At 41.5% G+C, this 15,717-nt stretch overlaps 1 protein-coding gene across 1 annotated transcript; it reads right to left on the bottom strand.

Annotated features, from left to right (window-relative positions):
- Positions 1-644: 644 nt before the first annotated feature.
- Positions 645-7,216, bottom strand: ccsapb (centriole, cilia and spindle-associated protein b). The gene is made up of 4 exons (XM_088334831.1): positions 6,715-7,216; positions 6,547-6,630; positions 4,245-4,423; positions 645-1,290 (listed from the first exon to the last, which is right to left on the bottom strand). Exons 1-4 carry the CDS (start codon positions 7,064-7,066, stop codon positions 1,111-1,113), a joined length of 795 nt encoding a protein of 264 aa, XP_088190957.1. The 5' UTR covers positions 7,067-7,216; the 3' UTR covers positions 645-1,110.
- Positions 7,217-15,717: the final 8,501 nt, after the last annotated feature.

The raw sequence follows: 15,717 nt of genomic DNA, 5'->3' as shown, positions 1-15,717 counted from the left end.
CATGTTACCTAGTGTTTACTATGTTTGTGTACTGTAATGCTAGGGGGATTACCACTTGTGAGGTCCCTTCTCAAGGTTCCTCTTTTTCCTCACCCTGAGGTTCTGAGTTGTTCCTTGCCCGCATGTTGGTTTAAGATCAGGTAATTGTAATCCTGTGCAGTCCTTTGAGCCATTTTTGTGATTAAGGGCTATATAAATAAATGTGACTTGACTTGAAAACAGAAGAAAAAGAATAGAAATCGGAAATAAAAAAAAAATGAGGAACTGAAAATTTTAAAAAACGGTTAAGAGCAAAAAAACGGTCTTTTTTGTTTTTGTCCTTTTTCCTTGTATATTTTTTTCATGCTTTTACTTATTCCCCATCGTCCTTCATTTCCATCGTCGTTCATTTTTGCCGTTTTTCCCTTTTTCCCCCCCCTTGTTTCGTAGGTTCTTTTTTTAGTCTTTTTTGTGACGGGTGTGGGGTAAAAAAATTCAGAAGAAAACTGGTGATTTTTGGTAACTGAGTCTCAGGTAATCATTTATTTCTCGTGCTTGGTGGGATTCCTTTTTGGTTGTACAACACAATACAGCGATGTCTAGTGGGTGAAAATTACATCAACACTTTTAAGAACCCTAGAATGTTTTCATTAGCACTTTTTCTATTTAGTGGAAAACCCAATTTGGCCCAACTTACCCGGACCCTAGCTCGGATGGCCACCAAGTCAAGTAAGTTTGAGACCCCTGGAGTACACAAAAACAAACACGCCTCGCTCAACCCTATAAAGAGAAAACCCAATGAAAGTTTTACAGCGTATACCAGAACTCAAATAGATGCGTTTTATACCCAGCAATAAACAAATTGTGGGACAAATTACTGTAACCACATTTATTGTCCACCCTCCCACAGTTACCTTTAAAAAGAATAGGCTCCAAATTGTATAGTATATCGCATTTGATTATTTTACAGCAAGTGGATGTGAATATGGCTTTAAAATACCATAGGATTTTACACTAAATCTAAATATTAAATTTCTCCATTAGCTTCACTTTAAATTTCTTTAACTGACTGCCACCTAGCTAAAGAACCAGTATGGCGATGTCAACCGAATTATTTTAAGTGTGTGCGTTTCATCGAAAACGTGAGAAACAGCGCATGTATTCAGTGATCCAAGGGTTGAACTCAGTTGGCGTCCTTCTCCTGGCTCTGTCCAAATCTGCTGATCTGGCTCTGCGCCGCGGGCATCGCTGGGCCCAAACCTGTCGCTCCACTTCTCGCCTGGCCTTTCCCCTCAGAGCCGACGCGTGGATCTACAAGCAAGACAAATAGTCAGAATCAGTATTTCTTCTCGTATTTAAAGCAGGATTTTGTGACACCTTTTTTCATGGCCAAATTCAAGCACTTTAAACACTTTTGAGCCAATTTTTCAATTTGACCAGTACCCTTAAAGAAATCCAGCGCAGATAGTTTTTCTATATTGACTTGTGACTAAAATAAAGTTGCTATCTTGCTGCTAAGCACATACATTATGCTATTTTGAGACATTACTATCTAAGATCTACGATCTTTTTGTATCAATGGGCTCCCATAAAGCGACACATTCTGCTTCAACAATGCACACACAGCTTGGCTATGTCAACACTTGTTTTCAAACATGGAAAGGGGTCGATAGGTGTTGGGTAGTGATTGAGTTCAATACGGAGTACAAATAAAATCAAGCACTGTTTGTATACAAAGCAATTCTGACTAGTTTTAATTATGTTGATGACTACTTTGAGCACTGAAGAGTTAATGTTTTCAATGTTATTGTTTTGCATTTTCAGGGTTTCTGTGCTGTTTTTTTTTACTTTAAATCTGTTCAGTGTTAAAAGCTTAATTTTTTTGTATTTTACTTTTTTTAGAACTCTAAATATTCTAATTTATATTGCATGTGTGTTTTAGGGATCAGTCTTTCACTTTAAATTTGATGAAAATAACCACGTAAATTATTAGACTATGGATACAAAAATACAGCAAACACAAAATCCTTTACACAGACCAAGAGCTTTTAATATGTCAAAATGCAACGGACAAAATGTTGTCGCCATAGTTTGTTTTTCAACCAAAAAAATGGAAGCAAGATAATGTAACTTTAAAAAAAAAAAAAAATCAAGTGTATTTTGCCATTTCATAGTCGACTTTATTAGTTGTTGGAATGAAAAGTAAATGCATTAACTTTATATTTTATGTAAGTTGCTTCGTGGAAACGACTTGAAAGTTGAAACTACTTTGGTTTAAATTTCTGCTATTAAAATATAGAAAAATAACATGAATACGAGTTTTGCGTAACATTTTTCGCCCCCGTTTTATTTTTTATTCATCACTTTCCCTTGCCCTTTTAGCTGTAATTGCTACGCCATCACTTTCTACATATATACTTTCTAATTTTCTCAGAGAGAGAGAGAGAAAGAGATATATATATATATATACATACATGACACACGTCAGGGTTCAGGAACTTATGGCTCGCAAGCCATTAATGGCTCTTTTCATGAGCATATGGCTCGGACGTAAAACGGAAAATACTCAATAACATTTTGTTACATTATGCGCCCACAGTCGCACGCGCAAAGCCGACACAGTACTGTCTAACAATAAGGTTCAGTCCAGGATAAGACAAAACTTTCAGGTTACAGTCAGGGTGTCAAACCAACAGGTGGCTCTTAACTGCTAAATAATCAGTTATATGGAAGCTCATTAAATAATCTATGTTCAGTGTTTACACCATTATTAAGAACAGAATGACAGCCAAATCGAGCCTCAACACTTTTAAGTTACTGAGTTTTGTTTTTTTTAGGTGGTTTATTTATTTTGTGTGGGACACTGGTTCTGGCATTATTATCATTTCACGGATTTTATCAAATCATCAAAAATCACACAGAGATATAAAATGTGCAGAAGAATAAGTTTTTGTCTGGGGAGTGCTTTTGGCGGTTTTATTGAATATGTCCTTAAACTATATAATGTGGCTCTCTCAAAATCAAAATATTTTTGCTGTCATTGCTCTTTGGGCTATTTTCCCAGAAATCGCAATGTTTATGCCCAAAGCCTTCCTGAGCTTTACCTCAAATTGGACAACAATACTACCAAAAATGAGCATTGTACACAGGTTTTTCTGAGAAGGGTGCCATTTGGGTGACCCTTTGGAAAAGAGCTGCTATTCTGGAATGCTTTAACATACAACAAGTATCTTGGACTTAAATAAAATATTTGTATACAAGCCATTTTTTTACTTGAATGCTCACTGTGCCTTTATACAATATTTTATTGTATAAAGTTTGGTATTATTTGAGTCTGTGGAATTTTTTTTCTGAGAGAGCCACACCATATATTTTTAAGACACCACCCTCCAAATAAAAGCTCATTCTTTAGCACATTTTATAGGTTTGATGATTAGATAACATAATATGATGAAATAATAATGCTAGAGCCTGTGTCCCAAAACAATATAAATATAACACTTAAAATTCATCTCCCTCCCGCAGTTATGTTGTGGCTCATTTTGACTGCCATTTTGTCCTAAATAATGGTTTCAAAACAAGGTGCAAGCAAGTTATTTTCGAAAATCTCACAAAATACTGCAAACGAGGATACCCTATTTACTTTCAGTGCAGACGGCGCTAGGCGAGAAGAGAGTGCGAGTGACATGTGTATAGCTTTGCCATTCCTGCCGCTCACACCATCAAATTGCTTTAGGTGCTTCACTAGAGCTTGTGGGTAAAAAGTGTGTTTCGGGTTAAAGTTTTTTCTGTGGGTTTTAATTATAAAATGTCTAAAAATTGAACATGGATTGTTTGATGAGGTTCCATATAAAGGACTATTTAGCAATTTACAGCCACAACAGGGTATATTAGGGTGACAAACAGTAGTTAAAATTGTACCCAATATATACTGGACCGAACCCTTTCTAATCAGTATAAACTAGGCTTTGCAAATGTGACGATTGCGCTGTATTTATCAATACAATTAACAGTTGCACAAGTACAATTTTATCTCGGAGCCATATATACTCATGAAAACAGCCATATATGGCTTGCAAGTCATAAGTTCCCGACCTCTGGTACATAACATGCTTTGAAGGGGAACGCTTTGAAGAAGTTGTCCTGTGTATATCAAATTTCCCTCAGCTGTGACATCACTGGCCCACGAGGGGGCCGGAGAAATGGGAACGGTTTTATCTGAAGATTAAAAGAAGTCAAGATAAAAATCAAGAAAAATGAAAGACCTCATTGGTCGAAGCAATAGGTAGGACGTTGTGAGTCTTTCTGCCGGCAGTGTCGGTGTCCCTCTCACCAGAGGCATACATAGCAAAAGGATGCTTGCTGTCCTCACTCGGAGGCTGCGCCCCTGTTGTTCCTCTGACCCGTCGGGCAAATGTCTGTGATGTTGATGGAGCTGCAGGCTCTATATCAGGATGTAGCATTCAATGTATCCAGGCAGTATTTAATTATGAACAAATGGGACATTACACTTAATGCAAAATGATTGGTGGCATTTTTACGTAATTTTTAGATCTAGGATATGCATGGTATCCGTGACAAATACTTTCGTGTGTAATTTCCAGACAGGATCTATGACTATTATTGTTTACTTGAACAAGCTTAAAATAACAATAATAAAAACTCAAAAAGATCACTTATTAAGTTTGCTTGCTTTTTCTGTGGAGACAATTTTTTTCATACAATATAATTTCCCTAAATATTACACATTCAGATTTAAAAATGTGCTCTACGGACTTCCTTTTTTTCCTTATTTTAAAAATAACGTTTTTCTTTTATTGTGTTTACATAACAATAATAATTTACAGGAACATTAAATAAAGGTATCAATTTATAAATATATATAAGATTAATTAGATGAATAGGTCTTTTTTTAAAAAACGTCAAGTTTAAAATGTTCTAAATCATGACAACAAGGAGATATATTTAAGAGTACAGTTTGATTCACTCAAAATGGTTGCTCTCGATAAAAGCTTTTGCATGAGAGGCAGAATAGTGGATTGCATAAACCTATTTAGACTAGATACTACATACTTAATTTCTTTCCCAGGGCTAGCCCCACCCTAGACAAGCAACAAGAATTTGAAAAATACATGCAACGCCGGCAGTGACAGGCTGGCAGAGATGGGAAGCTGGGTCATTTGCCATCATGTTCTGGATTAGTTTACAGGCTGGGGGCGTCATTGCTGTCATGCACTTTACGAACAACTTTCAACATTTTACCTAGTGTTCTCTTTTATAGATATTTATGGTGTAAAAATAGTCTGTAATTTGCAAGTATCTGGTCTGTGCAGCGCTTTGAGACTCCTTGTGATTAAGGGCTATACGAATAAACATGACTTGACTTAAATACTTTTGTCTATTTTTCCTGACATGATTTTGATCCTATTTTTTACATTTTGAGTCTTTATTATGTGTTTCTCCTGGAGTACTATGTCTAATCGCTAAGTTAACAATGTTAACTACGTTGTCATTAATGACAATAAAGACAATTCTAATGCTCATTATTCCAATTGTTGTTAGGCACAATTTAGGTATGAGTATGTTTTCTTTTAGCACAAGATATGAATGTTAAGCGTGCGTGGAACCTGATTTGAAAACAAATATTTTTGTCAGGACTTTTTACATAGACTGCTTTTTGTAAACAAGCTTATAAAAACGTTTTTCGGGGGGTTATGCTTGTTTTATCGGTTGAAATTATGCCCTGAATTATTGATAAAATAGTAATACTCATTTTTAGCATTCAGCCCAGTCATGCCAAACATACGGCCCGTGGGCTGGATCTGGCCCATTGGAAGATATGATCTAGCCCGCCATAAATTTCTAAGTATGTCAAAAATAGAAGCAAGTCTCTAAGTAATTTCTACAAAAGTTATATAAATATTTTTAAATGTAAACAAAATGGTCTCTCCTCCCGCTAGAGAGCAGTGGAGTTTGTTTAGCATGGTGAGTTGGTTCAAATGTAAAACTACATTCACTCAACTGTTAAAATAAACCAGTTAACACATTCAATGCCAAATATGTACTTCCCCATCTATTGAAAATAAACGTGTAGCATTTAGAAGAGATCCTTTATCATCAGTGTTTATCATTTGTAAGGTAGGTTACTAATGTAGGCTAAATGATACAGGACAATACTGAACAACAAAGCTAAAAACTTTGAGATGACATTCTTTTACTGATGCTTCAGAACCGAAGTCTGGATCCAGCTGCAGAGACGAACAGAGTTTGACATCCCTGTCCTAGCCCAACAATTAATCTTTATAAAAATGTTTTTTGTCTTGTGGATCTGATAAGTTTGTGCTTGTCATATACATGTTGTGAATAACGCTGTTATTTATTTATGTTTATTTCGTGACACATGACAACTTTTGAAAAAGTAATTTAAATCGTTACATTCCCTGATAACTAGTAACTTACTACAGAGTAATTGAATTACCAACTTGGTTACCTTTTAGAAAAAGTAGTGAGTAACTATACCTATTTTTTAAAGCAACGTGCCCATCACTGGTTATATTTCAGAAATACCTGGTAGAGTAACATGTTTGTGCCGAATACCACTCTGTTGTCTCTCTGGTACACATACATCTCTTACCACTTGGAGGTGGCTATCTAAAAAGAAAAGAGGAGAAGAACACAAACTTCATAGAAAAAGATACAAACAAAACTCACATTGAAAATCTCAAACCTAATTACCACGTTCCTCTTCCACAAGGGGAAGTGTGGGTAAATGGGCCTCGGCTCCCTGGCACTCCTCCAGATGTCTTTCTGTCGGTTCCTCGCCATTCCCACAAACTTGGGCACGACTTCTTTCAGCCCACGGATAATTTTCTTCAACAGAATCCGAATCACTATCAGTTCCACTCCAGAACCAGGGGATGTGAGATTGCTCAATTAGTCTCCGACCCAGCCTGTATTTCACCAATTCCTCATAACATTTCGAGAAAGTCTCCCATTTGGGGTCTTTAAATCTCCTCATGTACTCGGTGCAGATCCTTCTGGTGACCATTTCCTTCCCTCGTTGATAAAAAGTCGAACAATAAATCATATACGTCTTATGAAGAGTCGTTTTCGGCTAAAATGTAAAGTACAGTTGGTTTTTCTATCGTTAAACTGAACTTGGCAGTCATTTATTTGAACCAAAACATATGGTAAGCTTTCAACCAATGGTGAATTAGCTTGAATTGCACTTTCCGCCTACTTCCGATTTTAACCGGATTTAAATTACTTTGCCATGTTGGTACGATTTTTTTTAATCACAGACACGTTTCATTCATAATAAATAACAATTGGGGTTCGAATTTCACTTGAGTATACTTTTTTATAAATATTTTAATTATTCCTAACATCCGAGTCACTTTTGAGGTGTCGCACACCAATGACGTAAGCGTCACTTTCCCCAGCAGAAATGTAAATTGATTTGTTGACCCTGGGAAATTTAAATCAAAACCAAAAGAAACATTTGTTGTCAAAATTCTTGCCACTTTAGCTAAATTTACATTCATAAGTGCGAATCCACCACCTTTAATGTGAATTAAAACAATATATTTTGTCTGTCATGGACGGTAATTGATTTTACCTGCGCAGCAGACGAGTTAATACGGTACACGAACCGAGGGGAAGTATGGGAGATGTGAGTAACTGAGTGAAAGAAGCAAATATCGTGTTCTGAAAATAAACAACGTTCAAATTGAGTTTAAAGAGGAATCCGTCCATCTTTTACATGGTTTCGGAATTCTGAAAGTACCCAGAAAAGAGGACAAGTCAAAGTCAGCTTTATTGCCAATTCTACATCAAAAACAGAGAATTGAATTTGAATTTCTCTTATCCCTCGGTGTCGAGAAAATGAAAAATACAAAAACACTAGGACACACATGTAGACAGTACGACAGATAAAAAGGAATTTCGCACATAAGTCATAAAATGCATAGTGGTACCTTGCAAAACTAAAGGTTATGAGTTGTAAAGCAAATATACATGATTGCGCAATGAGCAAGGTTAGCTTATTTTGGTCCTAAAGTGTTAAAAGGTCAAAGTTATGTACTTTCCTGGAGGGAGTGGGTGTGTGTCCATTTGTTGAAAAAAATTAAAATATAAAGGGGAAAGTTAGGCACTAGGTATAGGTGGAGCGGGCAATGGGGAGAGAGTGGCTTTGAGTAAAGATGTCAGAATGACCAAGTTTAATCCTCAATCGAACTTTGCTTTTGAGAAACCGTCAGAATGGCCGGACTGGAGGTAGCGTTTCGAGCGCTACCGAATCGCTACGAAACTAAACAAAGACAATGGATCCGTTCAAGTAAGCTGCTTGGTATAAGCAATGGAAAGCGAGGGGGAGAATGTGTTCAAGTCTTTTGTTTTTGTTCATGACAGTGAAGAGGATAATTTTGACGTTGTGCTGAAGAAGATGACTACTTCGTCCCGCGGAGGAATATTATCCACAAATGCGCATGTTCTGTTGGGAATTAACTATCAAACTGTACCGTTTACCAGATTGTTCAAATTAGTTATGACTCCATTAACCAAACACAACCTACATTCATGCAACAATTATTCGCGCTCGTTTCTTGAGAGAAAAAAATGACCAGAACAAACGGGAGCAGATGTTTATTTTTCCTAACAGAAGAACTAAGTGTACTCAGGAGACGGCCGAAGAAGTGACGTTGGAGTGTGTGGGAAGCCTTCTTCTGAAGTCCTTTAGCTTTCTATTATTGGCCCACGTCTCGGCTCCTCCCATGGGCGTGCCAAGCCGTTGTCTGTGCCCAAAGATCTCACAACACAGCGCCTTGATGTCTTGTTTTCCTAAAACAACGCCTACGTCCAGCATCAGCAAATCCAAGAGTCCTGTTATCAAAATTTCCTAGACAAAATATTATGCATTTCGAACAGCCTGCCCTGTCATTGAACTAAAGCCCAGTCAGTGAATATCTATTGCATTAAACTCAATACACGTAAACTTGTAGTCAATCGTATTAAATCCTTTATAGTCAAATGTATAAAATCCTTTCGTTCTTCTCAGCATGTTCAGGAGCCTGGGCAGAGGGCAGAGAACTTCATAAGGGCTTTTTATGAACTCCCAGAGCACTGTGATTTTGGCACAAGCCGTAAGGGAGACATCCAGGACTGGATAGTTATTGGATTATTGAACAAGGAAGTGTCACGTAAGCTGCAGTTGATGGAAGGCCTAACGTTGACTCAGACTGTGCAAGGAGTTTGACAGGCGGAGGAGATTACGACGCACGTCAACAATGCTAAGTAGTCTACCTGCCATATCCGTCACAAAGCCAAGCACTGAGCTAGAGTGTGCAGGAATAAAAAGCAAGTGAATAAGATTAGTGAGCGGTCAGAACAGTCAGGACAACCCGAGCATCAGCCTACTTCCTGGGTGCTATGACACACGAGGAAAATGTAAAAAAACAGTGGTCAGTTGAGCTCCAGCTAAATAATAAGCCAATAGTGTTCAAAATAGACACAGTGACAGATGTGAATGTAGTCAGCGAGGCGACGTACAACACATACACTCCAGAAAGTGTGTTTGGGCCACGGGACGGCCCAGGTGGAGAGCTAAATTGGAGGTTCCAGGCCAGAGTAACTTACAAAGTAAGGGGCACCACTGTCAATAATCTGGGCAACACCCAGTCTATGGGACACTGAAATACAGCTTGAATACAATGTCCAGCTTTATGCTGTACATCCTAGACGCTGAGTCCCACTCCAGATTCTCCAGAAGGTAAAAGAAAAGCTAAAGAGAATGTAGTGTAATGGCATCATTGAGGCAGCGACACAACTTACTGAGTGGTGTGCACCAATGGCGCCTGTCTCAAAGAAGAACACAGACAAAGCTTGCATATGTGTTGATCTTAAACGACAGAATGAGTGTCAAAAGGGAGCAATACAACCTACCTACTGTGAATGAGATAACAGCCAAGCTAAGTGGAGCAACCGTTTTTTATCACTCGATGCAGCCAGTGGCTTTTGGGAAAAAAACTGCATCTAGACAGCTGCAAGCTCACCACCTCTATAACTCCCTTTGGTTGGTACAGTTTTAAATGCTTGCCATTTGGAATCTTCCAAGATGGAGACTCTGCAAGGGCTGGAAGGTGTAGAGCAGTGTTTTTCAACCTTTTTTGAGCCAGGGCACGTTTTTTACATTGAAAAATTTTGCGGCACACAACTAACCGAAAATGGTATAAAATGACACTGAACAGTATGTTTAATTACAATATAATTTATAATACCCCCAGTTTTTACAGCACAGACACTTGACAATTACATAATATTTGTAGAAAATGATTCATAAATGTTTTATACAATTTTAAAAAGTGACAGTGGATAATTTATCACTGCACACCTGACAATCTTTCACAACTAATTAGTGTGCGCGTCACAGTGATTGAAAATCACTGGTGTAGAGGTATTCATGGATGATATTTTGATCTACAGGAGCACTATGTAGCAACACGACAGACGTCTCAACAAAGTGATGCATTGCATTCAGTCGCATTCAGCTGGAGTTAAGCTGAAATGGATAAGTGCTACATCAGACAAAGTCACACATTCAAGTCACATTTATTTGTATACCTCTTAATCACAAAAATGTCTCAAAGGACTGCACAGGATTACAATTACACCATCGCCTGATCTTTGACCAACATGCGGGCAAGGAAAAACTTAAAACCTCAGCGTGAGGAAAAACGAAACCTTGAGAAGGGGTTGTAAATCCCCCTTCCAGGATGACCAGGATGGAATAGATTTAACAATACACCAACAATACACAAACATGGTAAACATCAAGAAAAGAGAACAATACGTAACATGTTGAAATTTGTCCAGAAAGTGCATGACAGCGACAACGCCTCAAGCCCGTAACATCGTCCAAAAAGTCCATAACAGCAACAATGCAGCTTCCCATATCTGCCGGCTGGTCGATGCAGGCGTTGTCATGCTTCAGGTCAGACGCGGGTTCGCCGACTCATCTCAAATTATCCTTCTCTCTCGTATCACCACCAGCTAGCCAGTCGGAAAAAGTCAGGAAAATACAAAGTATGAAGTGGGCATCATTCATAAACTATTCAATAGAAGTGTGTCTTAAGTCTAGATTAAAAAACTTCAACTGAGGTTGCAGATCTTATCTCCGGAGACAGGGCATTCCATAGCACCGGGGCCCGGATGGAGAACGGAACGCTCTTGAGCCTGCAGACTTCTTCTTGGCTCTCGGAGTCACAAGTAGACCGGCATTTTCAGAGCGGAGGCTCCTTGCAAGAACATAGAGGAAAACCAAATCTGAGAAATAAGAGGGCGCAAGTCAATGCAAACATTTGCTCATCAGCTACACCGCTTATCCTCATTAGGGTCGCGGGGGGGCTGGAGCCCATCCCAGCCATCTCCGGGCAGTGGGCAGGGTACACCCTGAACTGGTTGCCAGCCAATCGCAGGGCACACAGGGACAGACAACTCATTCGCTCATTCACACCTAGCGACAATTTGGACTGGCCAATTCACCTGAAATGCATGGTTTTTTTGGAACGTGGGAGGAGACCGGAGTGCCCGGAGGAAACCCACGCAAGCACAGGGAGAACATACAAACTCTGGAGCTGGATTTGAACCCACGACAGGTTCCCGTGACATGAACTGTGCCGCACAAGCGCTAACCACTGCGCCGCCGTGCTGCCCGCAAACATTTGTATGTTAGGAAATGAACTTTGAAGTCACGCCTTAAGTGGAATGGGAGCGAGTACAATTTGGCCAATACAGGAGTAATATGCTCAAACCTTTGTGTTTTAGTCAATAGTCTCGCTGCTGCATTCTGAACCAGCTGCAAATGTTTGATGCTAGACATCGGGAGAAAACAAAAGCAGTAAATTACAGTAAGCAAGCTGAGAAGTAATAAACGCATGAAGTAGAACCTCTACATCGGACGAATCTTGGCAACATAATGGATGTGGAAGAAGAATATTCTAGTAATATTCTTCTTGTGTAACTAAAACGACAGATTTGGATCAAATATAACACCTAGATTTCAGACGGAGTCACTATGGGTGATATTACATTTGTCTAGGTTCAGAGCAGTGTTTGAAAGCAACTCACGACATTGAGCTGGACCAACAATCAACATTTCAGTTTTTTCTGGGTTAAGGCGAAAAAATTAAGTGACATCCATCTTTGAGTCTCAGTAAGGCAGGCCTCAGGATTTCTTAACTGTCCAGTTGTCTCCATTGATGGATACAGTTTAGCGTCATCTGCATAGCAATGGAAATTAATATCATACTTGTGGATAATATCACCAAGCGGAATTCTATAAATACTAAAAAGAAGGGGGCCAAGTACAGAGCCCTGTGGAACGCTACAGGAGACATGAGAGTGTTTAAAGGTCAGACTGCCGTAGTTAACACATTGCGTCCTGTCTGACAGGTAGGACCTAAACCACGAGAGTGCAGTTCCTGAGATATCGATGCATTCCAGACGAACAAGTATTATGTTGAAGTCCACAGTATCAAAAGCAGCACTGAGATCCAGCAGCAGTAACATTGACGAGGCACCGGAATCTATTGCTAGGAGGAGATCATTGGTTACTTTTGCCAGGGCTGTCTCAGTAGAGTGATTTGCTCTCAATGCTGACTGGACAGTTTCAAAGAGATTATTTTCCGACATAAAGTCATTAAGCAGCGTGCAACGACCTTTTCCTCCATGATCTGCTACCTTATCGTGGTGGAGGAGTTTGTGTGTTCCAATGATCCTAGGAGTTATGTTGTCGAGGGCTTTAAGCCCCTGGTAGGGTCACCCATCGCAAACAGGTTCTCGGTGAGGCGCCAGACAAAACGCAGATCAGAAGACCCTTTATGTAGGAAAAGAACATTGGGCCACAATTTCCCTCGCCCGGGCGCGGGTTACCCGGGGCCCTATCCGGAGCCAGGCCTCGAGGTGGGGTCCGCTGGCGAGCGCCTGGTGGCCAGGCCTTTGCTCATGGGGTCCGGCTGGGCACAGCCCGAATGGACGACGTGGGTCCCTCTTCCCATGGGCTCTTCCACTCTGGAGTTGCCTGTGGTGAGAGGCGCAGTGTGGGCATATTAGTTGCCCCACGGCTCAGCGCCTGTACATTGGGGTTCACCCCGGTAGACGAGAGGGTAGCCTCCCTCCGTCTACGGGTGGGGGGACGGGTCCTAACTGTTGTTTGTGCTTTTGCACCAAATAGCAGTTCAGAGTACCCACCCTTCTTGGGGTCCTTGTAGGGTGTGCTTAGAGCGCACCCCCTGGGGGCTCCCTTGTACTGCTGGGAGACTTCAACGCTCACGTGGGCAATGACAGTGAGACCTGGAGGGGCGTGATTTGGAAGAACGGCCCCCTTGACCTACACCCAAGTGGTGTATCATTATTGGACTTCTGTCCCCGTCATGGTTTGTCCAAAACAAACACCATGTTCAGACATAAGGGTGTCCATATGTGCACTTGACACCAGGACACCCTAGGCCGTAGTTCGCTAATCGACTTTGTAGTCGTTTCGGCCGCATGTTCTGGACACTTGGGTGAAAAGAGGGGCGCAGCTGTCAACTGATCACCGGTGGTGAGTTGGCTCCGATAGTGGGGGAAGGCGCCGGTCCGACCCAGCAGACCCAAGCGTGTTGTAAGGGTCTGTTGGGAACGGCAGGCAGAATCAGTCAGAAGAAGTTTCAATTCACACCTCCGGCAGAACTTTGCCCTGTTCCGAGGGAGGCGGGGGACATTGAGTCTGAATGGACCATGTTCCGCGCCTCGATTGTCGAGGCAGCTGATCGGAGCTGTGGCCGTAAGGTAGTCGGTGCCTGCCCCGGCGGCAACCCTCAGACCTGTTGGTGGTCACCGGCGGTGAAGGATGCCATGAAGCTGAAGGAAGAGTCTTATTGGGCCTTCCTGGCCTGTGGGACTCTGGAAGCAGCTGGCAGGTATCAGCTGGCCAAGCGGAATGCGGCTTTGGCGGTTGCGGAGGCAAAAACTCGGGCATAGGAGGAGTTTGGCGAGACCACGGAAGGCGACTTCCAAACGGTTTTGAGAAAATTCTTGTCCACCATTCCGCGTCTTAGGGGGGGAAGCAGTGTGCCATCGACACTGTATAGTGACGATGGGGCGCTGTTGACCTCGACCCGGGACGTTGTGAATCGGTGGGCTTTTATGGACAGAATTTCTAGGCGCAGCGTTGGTGGGGAGAGAGTCCAGTTTGGGGGCCTCAGCATTACGTCACTGCTTTTTGCAAAGGACGCGGTGCTGTTGGCTTCCTCAGGCCGTGATCTTAAGTTTTCACTGGAGAGATTCGCAGCCGAGTGTGAAGCGGTTGGGATGAGGATAAGCACCTCTAAGTCCGAGACCATGATACTCAGCCGGAAAGGGGTGGCATGCTCCCTCCGGGTTGGGGATGAGATCTTGCCCCAAGTGGAGGAGTTCAAGTATCTTGTTCACGAGTGAGGGTAAGATGGAACGGGAGATCGACAGACAGGTCGGTGCAGCGTCTGCCATCATTCGGACCTTGTAATGGTCCGTCGTGGTGAAGAGGCAGCTGAGGCAAAAGGCAAAGCTCTCGATCTACCGGTCGGTCTACGTTCTTACCCTCACCTATGGTCATGAACTGTGGGTTATGACCGAAAGAACACGATCCCGGATACAAGAGGCTGAAATGAGTTTCCTCCACAGGGTGTCTGGCTTCTCTCTTAGAGATAAGGTGAGAAGCTCAGTCATCCGGGAGGGACTCTGTGTAGAGCCATTGCTCCTTTGCATTGAGAGGAGCTAGTTGAGGTGGTTCGGGCATTTGATAAGGATGCCTACTGGACACCTCCCTCGAAAGGTGTTCCGGGCATGTCCCACCGGCAGGAGACCCCGGGGGCGACCCAGGACATGCTGGAGAGACAATGTTTCTGGGCTGGCCCGGGAACGCCTCGGGATCCTGTCGCATGAGCTGGAGGAGGTGGCTGGGGATAGGGACGTCTGGGCTTCCCTTTTAAGGCTGCTGCCCCTGCGACTCGACCCCGGATAAGCTGAAGACAATGGATGGATGGATGAATGGATGGCAACGAGCTTTTCCAGTAATTTCGAAATAAATGGCAGATTTGACACTGGCCTCTAATAACCTAGACTTGGGGGTTCAAGGTTAGATTTCATAGGCATGGGTTTAATGACAGCAGACTTGAAGGATACCGAAACAATATCCGAGGATAGCGATATATTAATAATATTTAAAACTGAAGGTCCTGAGATGCCAAACAAATCTTTCACTAGTAAAGACGGAAACAGATCAAGCAGGCAAGTAGTTTGTTTGGCCCGACCGACCAACTGTGTAAGACTATCAAGGGACAGGTCACTGGAACTGGACAACCTCTGCATCTTTAAGGTAGGACGGGGTTGCAGAACGTTCATTTAAAATTTAATTCCTGATTAGTTGAATCTTTTTCTCAAAAAACACCATAAAGTAATTGGCAGAATAAGTAGAACTATTTGGGTTAAGTTGCTGTCTAGTATGTTTTGCCATTGTGTCAAACAAAAAAATTCGGATTATTTTAATGTACAAAAATAATCTTAGAGAAAAGGGATGCTTTAGCTGAGGCAAGAGCTACTTTATATTTCAGCAAGCTGTCAAACCACGCCAGTCTATGCTATTTCCGTTCAAGTTTCCTGCAACTTTGTTTGAGTAACCTGGTTTCTTCAGTAAGCCAAGGTGTATGCTTCTTTGGTAGAAAT

Source organism: Urocampus carinirostris, chromosome 4 (genome assembly GCF_059441175.1).
Source record: "Urocampus carinirostris isolate Australia breed hairy pipefish chromosome 4, RoL_Ucar_1.0, whole genome shotgun sequence".
Lineage (NCBI taxonomy): Eukaryota > Metazoa > Chordata > Actinopteri > Syngnathiformes > Syngnathidae > Urocampus > Urocampus carinirostris.
Note: the sequence above shows the minus strand (reverse complement) of the source record. Positions and strands in the feature narration are given on the sequence as shown.